This window comes from Myotis myotis, unplaced genomic scaffold (assembly GCF_014108235.1).
Source record: "Myotis myotis isolate mMyoMyo1 unplaced genomic scaffold, mMyoMyo1.p scaffold_m19_p_17, whole genome shotgun sequence".
NCBI classification, from domain to species: domain Eukaryota; kingdom Metazoa; phylum Chordata; class Mammalia; order Chiroptera; family Vespertilionidae; genus Myotis; species Myotis myotis.
In genome coordinates, this window is record NW_023416321.1 from 11,485,317 (window position 1) to 11,500,926 (window position 15,610).

The window sequence follows — 15,610 nt, forward strand, 5'->3', positions numbered from 1 at the left end:
AGGGAGTTTATCCTGGCATCTGGCCCCGAAGCCAAACATCCTCCTCTAACCTCGCAGACACATCAAAGCCGGCGGGGAAGGGGCCCTTCGGCAGAGGAAACCTGCAGTCCTGGCGGCCTGACAGCCCGGCTCCGAGCAAGGGACCACCCTGTCCCCATCAGCAGCCCAAGCTCAGGATGGGGAGGGGGGAGGGGAGGGGCAAAGAGGATGCTCTACTGCTCTACCGTCCCTCTCCCACCCCTTCCCTGCTGAGGGTGGCACAGCTGCCCCAGGACGTGGCTGGGGCCCCTAGTGCAGGGCTCCCTCCCACGCTCACCCCTCCCACCCTCTAGGCAGGAGGGCCTGAGGGGGGCGCTCACCCTGTGCCCCACCTGGAGGAGGGGTGGGCGCCAAACTGTAGGGGCGCGAGGAAGGGGTGGGAGGGGAGGGGGCGCCCGAAGCTTTGGAAAATAGAAGCTGAAGTGGAGTCGGAAGAGGAGAACTGGGCTGCCAGCCACGGGGCCTCTCTCCGGGGACGGCAGGGGCCGAGGAGGAAGAGGGGCTGCGAAGCGCGAACAAGGGAAGGAGGAGGTGCTAACAGGGCCACTGGGGTGAGGGGATCCGCGAGCCCAGCTCCCTCCGGGCGGGAAGATAAGGCGGCCGGGGGCGGGGGCGGGGCCGGGGCCGCCACATCGGCACGGGAGCGGGGCGTGTGCACGCACGCGTGCCCCTGTCTGCACACGGGCGGGGCACACTGCACACGCCCACACCGGCGTGCGGCGTGCGTGCGCCCAGCTGAAGCGCAGCCTGTCCTCGGCGGGGGGCCAGCTGCTGTGAGCCAAGGTTTGCGGAAGAACCGATCCCTGCCGGCCCTCCCCCGCCCTCCGCTCTGCGCCGGCCGCCCAGGTCCCCGAGAAGCGATCCGCTTCCGGGGTGTCCGAGCTGCATCTTCCCCACCCGGCGCTCTGCGCCCCCAGACCCTCCCCTGAGGATGGCCCCCCACAGAGGGGCTACTCTGTCCACTGGCTGCCGGAACTCGCAGCTTCGCTGGGCCTGGGAAGTTCTTCTGAAGTCTAGCCACCATCCCCCTGAAACATTTGGATCGGAGACGGAGGGACCCCCGGGGGGGTGTGGGGGGGCAGTCGAGCCTTCTTTCAAGGGGCGGAACAAGAGCAGAGCTAGAAAGTGGGGGCCCTAGGGGATCCTCAAGCCTTTTCTTCTCTCGGGCTACAGGGTCCCATCTAAGAGTCAACAGTGAGGGTGGGAGTGGGGCTGCAGGCGGGGGGGGGGGGGGGGGGGGGAGGGGGAACGCTGGGAAGCCCTGGGGAGCAGGAGTCTCGGAGAGAGGCCACCAGGGCTGGGGGACTCTCAAGACCTTAACCTGGTCCTGGCTCAGCCCGTCCCGCCTGGGTCCTCTCTTCCCTCTGCCACCCCAACCTCCCTCAGGAGCCTCCCCTCCCCTCCCTCTCCCCACCCGGCCCTGGGGGGTGCCTCCCTCTCCACCGCTGGCCACGACGCCGGAAACCTACACTCGGGAAGGATAATGGCTCCCCAAAGCCGCTTTTGTCTCCGCTAAGCCTCGGAAGGTGAGCACTAGTCCAGCTCCTCCACCCGCTCATAAGGATAACAAGCTCCCTGCACCGCTAATTGGCAGGTGGCATGCCTCCCTCCGCCCTCCTGGCCCACAGGTGGGCGGCTCAGGCCTGGGGTCAACGCGCCACCCTCCCACCCATCACCCCAAGAATGAGTGAGGGGCAGCGGACTTCAGTTTCCAGAGGGATTCTGGGAGGGAGATTCGGACCCTGATCCCATGCCCAAGAATTCCTATTGGCAGCCCAACACGCATCCTGCCCCTCCTGGAAGGCGGACAGCGGGCCAAGCATTCCTTGCTGCTCACCCCGTAGGTGCTGCTGGATCCCTAGGGAGCCATTTGACTCACCAAGGGGGTGGTGTACAGCTGGGAGGGGCAGCAGGCAGAAGAGGTGGATTCCCCAAACCACACAGCCAGTGCAGCTGGGGAGCTCAGTCAGTCAGGAATGACCCCCCCCCCCCCCCCCAGCTCACAGCTCCCCACCGAAGACTTCAGGAATTCATTCCCTAAATTCATTCCCTGGAGAGATCTGGCCCCTGACCTCAGGAGGTCCCCAACCAGCTTCAGCTCAGTGACAACAGAGCCAGTGTTTACTCGGAACAAAGCACCGTGGGGAAATGAGCGCTGAATCAGAGCCGGGCCAGCCCCCGCAGCCGGGTGGGAACAGCAGGACGTGCACACATCTAGGGAGAGAGAGAAGGCCTGGGTGGGGGTGAGCAGGGAGGGAAGAGTCATTTCTTGCAGGAAGATCCAGGTCCTGGAAGGCTTTTGGGAGGAGGGGGTATTAGAGCTGAGCTTTGAAGATGGGGTGAGAATTTGTTAGGTTTCAGGGAGGGGTCTGGGGACTTGTGTTCTGGGGGGGGGGGGTGGAAGTCCCCCAAGCTCAGGAAAGAGGGGAGCAGGAAAGGGTCAGGTGTGTGGCTGGAGGACATGCGGGCAGGGCAGAGGAGCACACTGCCAGGCCAGGTCGGGGCTGGGCCTCCCTGAGATGGGACTTTGTTCAGGCAGAAGTCGGGGAGTCTCTGGAAATTAGGGAGCAAGAGAGTAGGCAATGGGGAGCCTAGGCTGGAGGCCTTAGGAAGATGCTTGTGATGGCCCTGGGGAGCCACACTGCCTGGGGGCAGTGACAATAGGCACACCCGTGACAAGCAGAGTCCCAGTCCCCCTGAGTGCTCAGCCTGAGGGACAGGCGGGTACCCACCATGAGGCCAACCCAGGCAGTGGGGGAGGAGAAGGGGGGGACAAACCAGAAATAGAGGAAATTTATCAAATGTCTGGTCCCAGCACCACTGTCACATCCGGCCTCCTGTGGCCTCCTAGGAGGAGTGGGCAATACCAACACCCTCTGAAGTAGGTCACCAGCCCTGTCTGACCTGGCCCTTGTCGGATGCAGAACACGGGATGGACAGCAGAGGGCGATAGGGAGCCAGCATTCTGGGGAGAGCCGTTCTCAGGAGGAAGCAAACCCTTAATTCCTTGTGGCCTCACTCTGCCTCTATGTGAAATGAAGACAGGGAGCTGTGGGCCTCTTTCTTTTGCCAGCAATAGAACATTTAGTGCATGTCGTTATTAAACTAACATTTATTTCCCATTGCTGTATTCCAGACACCGAGGGGCTTATTTCATCCTTATTATGACCCTATGTGATCCACCCCCCCACCATCGTTCACAGATGAGTTTAGAGACGTTAAGTTTCTTGACTAAGGTCACACAGCACCCCATAGTAACTGGCACACTTAGCAACACAACAGAACACCGTCCCTGCAGGCAGAGCTGGGCTAGAGCAGAATGTTCTGTGGGCTTCGAAAAGAAAGATCCCAGCCCACAGCCATAAGCCATTATGGATATGAGTATCCACCACAGTACGGTGGGGAGCAGGCAGAGAGGAACAGAACTTGGCCTGGCTCCTCCCCGTCACCCAGGGCCTGGGCTGGGCTCAGTCAGGCTTCACCAGGTCCCCAGGCAGGATTCTTCCGTCCGGGGCAGCAGCTGCCTCCTGAGGCTGCCTCTGAGTGTAGGGTCTTGAGACCCGTGTGGTTCTGGTCCTGACTCAGCCCCAGTGTCCCATGTGACTTGGCCTCCTCACCCCTCTGAGCTCCAGTTGGTTCCTTTGGTGGACTAGCTGACCTCCCAGGCCCTTCCAGCTGGGCCCTTGCAGGAGGCACAATCAGCTCGTTCTTTAGTGAAAGGGCCAGGGTGGTGGCGAGCGTGTATGAAGACATTTGGACTTTGTGCTCTTGGGAAATCCCGGACGGAATTGGTGTGGAATCTAGAGGGACCCACTGACTGCATGAGGTCTCTGGGCCTCGCTGCCCCTTGCACGCCTTGAGCACACATGTGCACGCTTGCACCCACTCCCCTCCCACTGCCAGATTAAGCCTTGAACAGAAGATGCCGGCTCTGTCCACGACCCTCCTGCCTCTACACAAGAACAGCCTCCTGTCTGCTCTGTCTGGGGTCCCACTGTGCCCCCGCCCCCACCCGACCTCACCCATTAAGAATGCTGGGGCCCTGGGAGCCATGGTGGATGCTGACAACAAGGGTTAGTGTTCTCGCCTGGGCTGAGACCACCCACCTCAGGCCCTTCCTCTCCCTATTTGCAGGAAGGAGCATAGAAGGGCCGTTCTGTGTCATGAAAAAGCTGGGGACCCAGAGGCAGGGTCCAGAGGCCCTCTGGCCCCCTCCCCATGGGCCTTACTTTCCCACTGCGGAGATGTGAGCCAGCGGCTGGAGCAGCTCTTCTCAGGTGCCTGCTCTATGACATTTCAGGGATGTGGGTAGCGTTGCCAGATCTAACAAATAAAAACACAGAACACCTAGTTAAATATGAATTTTAAATAAACAACAAATAAATTTTAGTGTAAATATATCCCAACTTTTGCACAGGGCATATGCATGCTGAAAATATCCATTCTTTATGTGACATTCAAATATAACTGGGTGCCCTGTATTTTGTCTGGCAACCCTAGACCTGTGTCAGGTGGATGCCAGAGAGCCAGAGGGAATGATGCCAGCCCTCCTCCTGCCCATCCCCAGGGCACTGGTGCCTGCCTGGTCCCTTTTCCTCAGCCCTCCCAGCCGCCCACGTCTACCCCACAAACTCCTCCATGCCCTCTTCAGCACCCCCATTTCACTCCCCAGGGTATCATCCTCCCCTAAACTCACCTACCTTCCCCTCCTCTAAGGGCCACGCCTCGGTAGGGCTCTGGGCCTGGGCAGAGTGGCAGCAGGTGTGATGGAGATACCCCCTCACCCAACCTTGAGTGCTGATGCAGTGAGGCCAGGGCAGGGTGGGAAGGCCTTAGAAGTCCAAGTTGGCAATGACTTCACCAAGGAGACAGCAGGATGGGCACTCTGGACTAGGCCCCCCTCAGCAGAGGGGCAGGCTGGGTACAGAGCCAACTGCGGGGGCATGAGGGAAGAGGTGCCTCCACCCCATGTACACTCCCTTCTGCAAGCTCAGCGTCTCCAAGAAAGAACAGAGAAGTCATTCTGTAGGGCCAGACCCTGATTCCACTTAGACCAGGAGACTAGAAGATTCTGTCCTTAGGGGCCAAAAAGGGACAAGAGATGATGAGAAAGAGAGACAGGGAAAGAGGAGGGAGAGGGAGAGGGAGAGAGAGAGAGAGAGAGAGAGAGAGACAGAGAAGACAGAGAGACACCAGGGAAAGATATACTGGCAGAGAGAGACCAAAAAGTTGGTGAGAAAAAACACATATAGAGACACAGGAAGTCAATGGAAACGGAGAGAGAAAACTAGACTCCTCATCTGAGACAGAATAAGGAAGAAAGGAGAAACACATGGGAAACAGGGGACACAGAGAAATGGAGAGAAACCGGGTGGAGACTAAAACAGGAAGAGGGACTGGGAGGAATGGGGAGCAGACAAGAAGCGTAAACACTGAGCAGAGATAACAGGACTGGGAGAGATGAGAAACAGAGATAAAGGACAGTGGTGCGAGGACGAGAAAAGGGGGCCGGCTGTCCTTCACACGAACCTGGGCATCGCTTCCAGGGGCAGAATCAGATTTGAGACCCAGCAGGAGACGGCTCACAACTGCAGGACTGAGCGTGTCCCGGACCCTCCCCTTTCCCCAGGCCCAGAGCAGCACCCCACCCACCATGTCCATGGCGCCCTCTCCCCAGGGGTCCGGGCTTCACCTCTCCAGCTCCCGCTGTTTCCACAGGTCTCATCCGTGTGTGGGCGTCTGGCTCTCATCCTGCGCCTATCACCCCCGAGACGGCACCCCACCCGGCCCATCAGCCAGCTCCCGAGGGGTGAGGGGGGGGTGGAGGTTTGGGGGGGAGTGTGGGAGACCCAGCCCCAAGTCCCAGGTCCCAGCCCAGCGTCCCGCGCTCCCGGGAAATCCCGGGTTGGGCGATGCTGCCACCTGCCGGCCGGACCCGGGAAGCACAGGACGCCTCGAGGGCCGGGGCGTGGCCGCGGAGGGTGGGAGCCGTGGGAATCCCGCCCCTCGGGGCTGGGACCGCCCGCGCGGGGTCTCCCCAGGAATCCGGGCGGACCAGTTCACCTGCGCCGAAGCTCCCGGGCCGCCGCTCAGCCCCATTTCGGACCCCGTGGCAAATCTCCAAACTCGGGGGCCTTCCTGGCCCCTGTGGTCAGAAGGAGGAAGTGCACGTAGGGAGGTGGGGGGACACGGCTGTCCCAGGGCTGTGCTCCTCGTCCTCCTGCCCCAGCAGTCAGCCGGGCCGCCTCTTCCTCCCTTCTTGGCAAAAAAAAAAAGAAAAAAGAAAAAAGAAAAAGAAAGAGAAAGAGAAAGAGAAAGAAAGAAAGAAAAATGGGGGTGGGGGCGACACTTTCCCCCATGCAATACCCTGAATCCACTCCAGAAGCTCCTTTCCCCTCCAGCTCTGCCCCGCAGGAGGCCAGGTGTGCGGGGACTGCCAGGGGCCCCCCAGCATCTTTTCGCCCCCTGCCCGGCGCCGCACCCCCCTTCAGCCTGGGGGCCACTTCGGGGTGGGGCAGTGGTGGGAGATGGGAGGGGTAGCTTAGCAGTCTGGAACTGACCCCACAATTTTTCTCAATTAACCTCGTCTACTTCCCAATTCCCCAAAGCCAACCCGGACCTCTCCGCTCTCCTTCCCGCCTCCACCCCGCCCCAAGGCCGGCCTCTCGCGGCGCACCCGAGGCGGGACCCCATAGGTGGAGACATGGGAGAGGTCGCGGCCCCGCCCCGCCCCGCCCCGCCCCGCCTCCCCGCCTCCCCGCCTCCCCGCCTCTCCTCCCCTCCCCTCCTCCCCTCCTGCCCTGACACACGGAAGCTCAGTGGCCCCAACGCCAGGATGTCGGACGCCTGGGTCCTCCGCCTCTTACCCTCCTTGCTGCTCGGCCTGCTGGCCGGCCTCCAACAGGTGAGCCATCGGGAGGTAAAGCTTTAGAACTGTCGGGGTCCGCCTGTGGGGGTCCGGGGCCGCTGCTGGAGCAGGGTCACCACCTCCCATTGTTAGGGTTTCCTCGTGACCACACGCCTCGAGCCACTTCCTTTCTCATTTTGCTGGGGAGGTGCAGGTGGGGGCAGCCGAGGGAAGCCCCGAAAAGGCCGGGGTTCCTTCGCCTTGGGGGACCCTCGCCCACCACCATCTGACACCTGGCACCTGGCGCCTCTGTGTGAGCGGGGACTTTGACCCGCACCTTAGCCTGGAATAGTCCTTCCCGCTCCTCGGTGCGTCAGAGAGCGGGAACTGTCTGGAACTGAGGTCCGGACGCCGGGCTAGCCGGTCTCCCCCGCTCTGTTCCTCTGGTGCTGGGTGACCTTGGGGAAGTCCCGGCCTTCTCTGGGCTGTTTGTTTGCTTGTGCCCTAGGGGAGCGCGGGCTCCTTAGTCCCTTTCTGCGAGTGGGGGTGGAAGCCCAGCCCCCTGGGGGGGTTGGATCTGGCTGCCTGACCCAAGGCTGACTCGGAAATCTGTGATTCTGCCAGTGGGCAGGCACGCCCTCCTCTCACACCCCCAGTGATGGGAAGTGCTGCCCAGCTCTGCGATGGGAGTCTAGAAGACAGGTTTCTAACTGCTGTTTAAGATCCAAGGGGAGTGCCAGGCTGGCTTCCCAGAACAGGGCACATTCACACGGCCGCGCTGACTGTCGGGGCTGCTTTGCCCCCCGAAGCCCTGGCACTCCTCGTGCCGTCGCTAGGCTGGGCATCCTCTTGTGGGTTCCTCCCAACATCTTCAGGGGGCAGGTGCTGCTAATGTCCCCAACTCATCCGTAAGTACAGTGTGAAGTCCTGCTCTGATTAACAACGGCTGTAGTGCTCAGAAGTGCGTTGTTAGGTGATTTTGTTGCGGGAGCCTCATCGAGTGCACCTACACAAACCTAGATGGTATAGCCCAGTGGTTGGCAGACTGTGGCTCGGCAAACCGCGGCTCGCGAGCCACATGCTCGCGAGCCACATGTGGCTCTTTGGCCCCTTGATTGTGGCTCTTCCACAAAATACCGACTTCTGTGCATGGTCCACGAAGTTTCAATCGCACTGTACGTGCGCGCCCGCACGTGGTATTTTGTGGAAGAGCCACAATCAAGGGGCCAAAGAGCCACATGTGGCTCGCGAGCCGCGGTTTGCCGACAATGGGTATAGCCTACTCAGGCTGTATGGTATCCTATGGCTCTAAAGCCTGCACAGCATGTTACGGTATTGAATCCTATAGGCAACTGTAACACAGTGTAAGGGTCTGTGCTTCTAAACATAGAAAAGGTACAGTCAAAATACAGTATAAACCATTTTAAAAATGCTACACCTGTATGGGGCACTAACCATGAATGGAGCTTTCAGGACTGGAAGTGGCTCTGCTGGCTATGGCATCACTAGGCAATAGGAATTTTCAGCTCCATTATAATCTTACTAGAGGCCTGGTGCACGAAATTCGTGCACAGGTAGGGTCCCTAGGCCTGGCCAGCAAGCAGGGCTGATCTGTGGGGCGATCAGGGCCCCTGCTTGCACCTGCCTTGGCTGGCCTGGCACTGCCCACTCGCTGGCCCTGTCCCCCACCGCCACCAGTCACCTCCCTCTGTGAGGCAACCTGCGGGGCAATCAAGGGGCCCCACTTGCACCCACCTTGGCTGGCCTGGCACCACCTGCCACCACCAGTCGGGGCCTGTGGGCTGGGAGCAGCTCCTGCGTTGAGTGTCTGTCCCCTGGTGGTCAGTGCGTATCATAGTGTCCGGTCGTTCCTCAGGTCATTCCACCATTCGGTCGATTTGCATATTAGGGTTTTATGTAGATAGATAGATGGGACCACTGTTGTCTGTGTGGTCTATCGTAGACCAAACGTGCTTATGCAGCACATGACTGTAAGCTGAGGTTCCCCAAGGTCATCCTGACGCTTGATAGAACTCAGGCTCTGGACCACCTCAGACAAGACCGCCCCTTGGTGTATGGGGAAGAGAAATCTGAGAGAAGTTCTCCTACCCCTCCCAAACAGTAACTCAGGGAAGACTTACTAAGCTGTTCATATCTGTTCTGCTTAGCTGGGGGCCAGCAGAGGGAGGAGGGATAGGGGCTGGGATCTGAAGGGGAAGGGGCTGCCACTGAGTGTGTGGACCCCTTGGTCTTGCCCCAACTCTGCCGTGGCCCCTCTGTGCTGTGTGGTCCTCCCCCTCCCTGGGCCCACTTGCCCCAGGGATTCATTGCTGCTCCAGTCCCCACTGTCCAAGGCTTGTGAGAAGCTGGTACTCACATGGAACTGAACCCAAAGGGGGAATCAGCGCAACTACCATTGGCTGTCAGTGGTATTCTTAGCTTTACTGTTGTTGTCATTAGCAATTGTAATGTTACTGGAATATTTCAAGAAAAGGTATGAAGATAGGATGGTCTCACCAAGTTAACTTCTTATTCTTTTAAAAAAAATATATATTTTTGCCGAAACCGGTTTGGCTCAGTGGATAGAGCGTTGGCCTGCGGACTGAAGGGTCCCAGGTTCGATTCCGGTCAAGGGCATGTACCTGGGTTGCGGGCATATCCCCAGTGGGGGATGTGCAGGAGGCAGCTGATCGATGTTTCTCTCTCATCGATGTTTCTAACTCTCTATCTCTCTCCCTTCCTCTCTGTAAAAAATTAATAAAATATATTTAAATATATATATATTTATTGATTTCAGAGAGGAAGGGAGAGGGAGAGAGAGAAAAACATCAATGATGAGAGAGAATCATTGATCGGCTGCCTCCTGCATGCCCCACACTGGGGATCGAGGCCCAAACCCAGGCATGTGCCTGACCAGGAATTGAACCAAGACCTCCTGGTTCACAGATCCACGCTCAACCACTGAGCTATGCTGGCCGGACTTCACTTCTTATTCTTGAGTCCTGGTTGTTTGTCCCCAGGAGGCAGGGGTGACATAACCTCCCATTCCTTACTATGTTCCCATCGCTGCATTCCTCCCCAAACCTAGTCTGGGAATGGCTGGGAAGAAGTGAAACCAGGTAATCAATGAATGCTCTTTCCTTCTGCCAATATTGTTGGATTTTCAACAGTAATGAAAGAGACCGAAATCTCTGCCCTGTGGAGTTTATGCTCTACCCAGGAAACACACAATTAACAAGATAAAGGGAATACATGGTATGTTACATGTTGACGAGCGCTATGCGGAAACATTAAGCACAGCGAGGGACCGGGACTGCTTTGGCGCAGGTGATGTCATTTTAAGTAAGATGGTCAGAAAGGAAGGTGCTGGAGCCAGCCTTGCAGATACCTGGGGGAAGAACGTTCCAAGCAATACACGGCATTGCTATTAATGGGATGACATTCTGAACAGACACCCGGGACAGCCCGCAGAACTAGTGCAGAAGAGCTGGGGAGAGAGGGGCTGGTCCCAGAGAGGAGGGTCGGGCGGCTTCAAAGAGTGGAGAGCCCTGCCAGCCAGGGATCTGAGGCAGGGACGGGGTTCAGCAGACCATGACGGCCTGGGGAAGAGGGCCTGCCCCTGCCTGTTGGTGTAAAGCAGCCGGGTGTGTGCAGGGAACTCCCAGTGGGTGTGTGTGCAAGAGGGGAGAGGGCGGCTCAGGCTGGTGGCTGGGGGTCAGGGCTCAGGGCTCAGGGAACTCCCGACAGCAAGGTTGCGGGTGATCAGATTTTTGTGGATAGAAACTTGCCCGCAGTGTGGGGAGTGCCTCTCGTGGGCAGCAGGAGAGTTTAGCATCCTGGACTGTAGATGTAAGAGGGCCTGAGCTTACAGACTTGGGGAGCAGCGAGTATGGTGGGGGAGGGGAAGGAGAGGAAGGAGAGCTGGGGCCTCCAGCGGGCAGCCAGGGCTCCCATCATTGATCTGGGGGCATGGCGGAGTAAGGTGGAGAGCAGGCTTGGGGGAAAGATGCTGATCCTCTGGGGACCTGCTGGCTGTCCGGTGCCTGGGCAGCATCTGAGTTTATGACCCCTCTTAACTTCTGCCTCTTTTCTTCCACAGGCTGCAGCCAGATGTGGCCCCTTGTAAGTCTGGGGTTTGGGCTATAATTTCCAAACTGGGGAGGAGACACCCCAAACCTGTCCTGCCTGCCTTCATGGGAGGGAGCAGCACATCCATCACCCTCACCCTCTCCCCTTCCAGCCAGAAGCCATCCCCACACACCCTACCCAGGGAAGGGGACTCTGCCCTTCCCGCTCCCCACCAGCCACGCCAGGGGGAGCTTCACACTGTGGGCCTTCTGAAGCCCACATGCCTTCCACCCTCCTGGGTCTCCCACAGTCCCAACCCCCTCCCTCTTACTACAGTCTCAGGCCCTCTCCTCTCTGAGGGGACCCTGGGAGTGGGGGCAAACTGCGGCCTTTGTATAGAAATGCTAGGACACTCACTACACCCATTTGGTAGAGGAGGAAAGGGAGGCCCAGAAGGAGCATGACTTGGCCCAAGTGCACAAGGCCAGCAGGACGATGCCCCTGGACCCAGGTTCTGATCCCGGCCCCAGGTTCCTCCCACTAAGCCCAGAGGGGGCCCCTGCCCTCGCCCCACAAGGGGCATGGTGCGTGTCCTGAGTGTATGGGTGCGTTTTGGGGAGACTGTGATGCTACTGCCTCCCCACCTTGGTAACGGCCTCTCTCTGCCCCCACAAGAAGCTCCTGCCCTGAAGGATTCAGGTGCTGCGGGAACACCTGCTGCCGCCAGGAGTATGACCTCTTCTCCGGTCCCTTTAGGTGAGCCCAAGGCCAGCACCTCTGGGCACAGCCCTCTGAGGGGCCTGGACCACACAGGACAGAAGGGCCTTCCTGGCCTGGGGGCGGGTATAGGTCAGGGGAGGGAGGGAGGTGCGGCGGGGATGGCGGGAGGCTCAGGGTGATGGTGGTGGTTCCTCACCCAGGATCTTCATCATCATCTTCCTGACCTTGATGCCCATTGTGTGCATCTGCGGCCTGGCTAAGCGCTTCTGCCGCAGCTGCCAAGAGCAGGAGCCGGACCCCCGGATGGATCCCATGAGGCCCCCAGAGCGGCCCACCATCATCCCCACAGAGAGGGTCACCGGGGTGCCCATCCCTGAGCCCCCACCCTCCTACAGTGAGGTGGGTGTCTATCCTAATCCCTGTCCTGCCCCTGGGCCTCCTGCCTCTCCCTACTGTCCCCGTGTTTAGAGCAGCAGTGAGGTGGAGGCCTCCTTACCCCGGCGAGCGTCCTGCAGCAGTGTTGGGTCACCCCTTTCCCGGGTACCCGCGGGTGGCGATGCCAGTGCCAGGCCCTAAGACGTCTCTGTGTCCCCTCCTTTCCCTGCAGATTATTCTGAAGCCAGACCTGGGCCTGCCCCCCATGGAGCCGCCCCCTCCCTACAGCCCCAGGCCTGAAGAACATTCTGGGGTCCCCAGGGGCATTGACAACCCAGCCTTCTGAACCACCTCCTGCCTGGAATCCTGCCTCGGCCACCTCTTTCCCGACACCTCCTGGATCAAGCCAGAGACGCCTGGGGCCCCCGGAACGCGCCCGCCCAGCCTGCTACCTCGCTGGATTTAACTTATTGCTTCTCCTGCCCCTGTCCCACCCCAGCTGTCTCTCTTGTCCCAAAGGCTGGGCTGGAGCAACAGTGTCCAGCCAGCCCCCCCAACCCAAGTAAGAGGCTGCCAAGAGGAAAGTGTCAGCGGGTGGAGGGGACTGGCAGTAGGTTGGGCTGCTCTGAGGGGTGGAGAGCGCCCCGCTTCTCAACCGGACAGCGGCTCTGAGATGTGAAGGTTCCGTACCGTGGAGATCCGACCGTGTGCGCGCGCTGAACCATCTCCAGTTCTACCAGAATAGAGCAGGCCCCATTCTATCCCACCCTACCCCCCACATGTACTCACTAAATTAGCGCGTTGCTGCTGCTGCTAATCTGCCTCTGGCTATGTGTGCCGGTGAGCCCAGACTCTGCTGGGAAACTGGGGGGTTAGGGGGTGCCATTCTGCGCCCCAAATCCCACCAAGATAAGTCTTCAGGGATCACCTTGACAATAAGCCTGGGAAGACAGTACATCTGTGGGCCACCCTCCGGGAGAGGATCTTTACAGATGCTTTGACTTCCAGTTCCTTGAGGTCTCTGGGTACTCAAGAGCCTGGACAGGCTGCTGGGAGGGGGTGGGAGTGACTAGTGTGTGCTTCCACACCCCATCCTCCCACTGTGTCCTGGGGAGACAGAGCTGCACTCCCTGACTCTCCCATGGGGGAGGGGAGCAAGGAGGCTGGCCCTCTGTAGGGCTGGGCCTCCCTGAGATCAGCCCCACCCTGGAATCTCCTGGAGGGCAGACCTACCCTTTTCTTCCAGTCCCATCTGTGCGCTTAACCCTTAAGAGGAAAGCATGGCAGCACGGGGTCTGGCTGGGGCCTGAGTCCCAGGGAGTCTGTAGCAGAGCATGGAGTTGAGAGCCTAGCATGGCGCAGGCAGCGTGAGAGAGAGCATGCCCGTGTCTCAGGGCTCAGGCAGGGCTGGGCTCCTCCTCTGTGCGCTGACCTTGCAGCCCAGGAATGCTGGCCTCCCTCCCCAGGCAGAGGGCAGGCGGCAGCGCTGGCCAAGCTCCTGGGAGGACCCAAGGTGGAACTGGCCCTGGTGTGCTGGCCAGGACCTAGCCTTACCCAGCCTTGGGGCAGGGGGTGGGGGGCAGGGGGCATGGCACAGCCAGCCCCCACAAGGCCGGGAACAGGCTGTCTGGCCGAGAGTTCCTGCTTGCCACGGCCTCAGCGGGAGCACAGTTGTAAGGGAGTTTTTTACTTTGTATGCTTTGTCATTGTCTGTATTTTTATCATGAGCAAGATGGCTTTTACAAATTTAAAGAAAGATTTCTTTCATGGAATCAGCTTTGGAAGTTAATAAAGGCTCACCTTGTGAACTTTGATCGACAGTAATTCATGTATTATCAGCCCTGCTATGAGGAAGAGACTAGAAGAACTCAGACATGTGATGCACACCTGACGTATGTGGGACCCAGGGACTAGATACACAATGGACATGGGGAAGCCTGGACACCACCAGACATGTGAGGGCCTGTGATGCCCCTGTGAAACCTATGGGCTGACCGGCACACAGTATATATAGGATGTCTGGCTGGTTGGGTGGGTGGATAGGCAATTTCACAATGACTGAGGATGTCATTCCTTTTGCTTGGTTTAACAGTTCAAACTCAATGAATGAATAATAAAAGATGGAATCACTTCGCCTGGCCAGCCGGTGGGGCTCAGTGGCTGAATGTCATCCTATGAATCAGGAGGTCACAATTCCAGGTCAGGACACGTGCCCGCGTTTCAGGCTTGATCTCTAGTAGGGGGCGTGCAGGAGGCAGCTGAGAATACACTCATCATTGATGTTTCTATGTCTCCTCTTCCTCTCTGAAATCAGTTTAAAAAAACATTTTTTAAAAAAAGATGGATTCACTTGAATGAATGAATGAATGAATGAATGATCACCTGAGTGAGTGAATGAACAAATGTGAAGATCTGCCATCAGACATTTGTAAAGATACACACAGCTTGGTTGACACCAAAAAGGTGGTCCTTGGGCCTGTGGACTTGAACTTCTGCAGGGGACTCCCCAGAGGACTGGGGAGTGCAGGAAAAGCTGTGCGCAGGGGGCATGCTGGGGTGATGGGGGAGGACCTTGTGCTCCAGGGTCAGAGAAAGAAAACGGAGCTCTGCGTGGTGGGAAGTTGGGAGGAAGATGACAAGAATCTAACCTCATCAGGGGCCTGAGTTTCAGAACTCCGGCTCCGACATGTTCATTTCTGCCCTCAGCACCTCCTCGTCTCAGTTGCCCTGTTTGTACAATGCAGAGGTTTCCCCCTTCCAGCTCAGATAGGGTGTTTCCCAAGTGGGGAGGGAAGAGAGTTCAGAGAACCTCTTTGACTCTACAGCCTTTCCTCCGCTCCACCTCAGCCACACCCTCCGATGGATACACCTGATCTAGTCACCCCGATAACCACAAACCTCCCACACCCTGAACAGCTCCCATGCTTCCAGTCCAGGTGCTGAATTAGCCCCCTGCCAGCAATTCCCTGAGCCCACGGAGACCTCCAAGCCACTGGCCTTAGCCCCGCAGCCCCATCAGCCATGTCCTCAGTGCCTTCCTTATCCAGCTTGGAGGCCTTGATCCAACCTGGGAATCACCACCCGGAATTTCACTTCATCCATCGTACTCACCTGGCAAAACCCCAAACTCTGGTTGGAATCAACTTTTGCTCAAGAGCCAGCACACCTGGGCAATTGGACTCACTTCAAAATCAAAATGGTGAAAGTCAAGCGGCCCCCCAACTTCTCCAGGCCATAGATGCTTTCCTTTCTCCCTCTTGAGAGACCAAGTCATGCCTTCCACTCTCCTGGGTCTCCCACAGTCCCGGCCTCAACTTCAGCTGGTGATGGCACCACGTAAGTCAGAGAAAAATAATGGATGTAATCAAGAGAGAACCACTGCCCCTCCCCCCAACCTCTGGTTACAGTGGAAGCCAAATCCCACACTGCCCACTGGATTCCACCCTCCTCGGTCCTTCTGAAGACCTCACTCCTGCGGGGGCTCCCACATCAGCCATTTCCCCCTCATTTACTGGACTTTTATTGTCCCCCGACATGAAGATGCCTCATCACTCCTCTTCG

The 15,610-nt window shown here is 58.5% G+C and overlaps 1 protein-coding gene and 1 long non-coding RNA gene across 9 annotated transcripts; one reads left to right on the forward strand and one right to left on the reverse strand.

Annotated features, from left to right (window-relative positions):
• Positions 1-2,059: 2,059 nt before the first annotated feature.
• Positions 2,060-6,665, reverse strand: LOC118672400. Of its 5 annotated transcripts, XR_004973050.1 has the most exons (5): positions 6,600-6,665; positions 6,103-6,294; positions 5,732-5,796; positions 4,736-5,036; positions 2,060-4,362 (listed from the first exon to the last, which is right to left on the reverse strand). It is a non-coding gene; the product is annotated as an uncharacterized LOC118672400 (long non-coding RNA). The 5 variants fall into 5 exon arrangements; XR_004973048.1 differs by having other exon boundaries at positions 4,736-5,796; XR_004973047.1 differs by having other exon boundaries at positions 5,732-6,294.
• A 158-nt stretch (positions 6,666-6,823) lies between these two features.
• On the forward strand, positions 6,824-13,863 carry TMEM92 (transmembrane protein 92). Of its 4 annotated transcripts, none has more exons than XM_036340571.1 (6): positions 6,848-6,943; positions 10,057-10,141; positions 10,986-11,008; positions 11,630-11,710; positions 11,875-12,073; positions 12,282-13,863. In XM_036340571.1, the coding sequence occupies exons 2-6, from the start codon at positions 10,139-10,141 to the stop codon at positions 12,393-12,395; spliced, it is 420 nt and encodes a 139-aa protein (XP_036196464.1). In that variant the 5' UTR covers positions 6,848-6,943; positions 10,057-10,138; the 3' UTR covers positions 12,396-13,863. The 4 variants fall into 4 exon arrangements, with proteins under 4 accessions (XP_036196462.1, XP_036196463.1, XP_036196464.1 ...); XM_036340572.1 differs by having other exon boundaries at positions 11,633-11,710; XM_036340569.1 differs by lacking the exon at positions 10,057-10,141 and having other exon boundaries at positions 6,824-6,943.
• Positions 13,864-15,610: the final 1,747 nt, after the last annotated feature.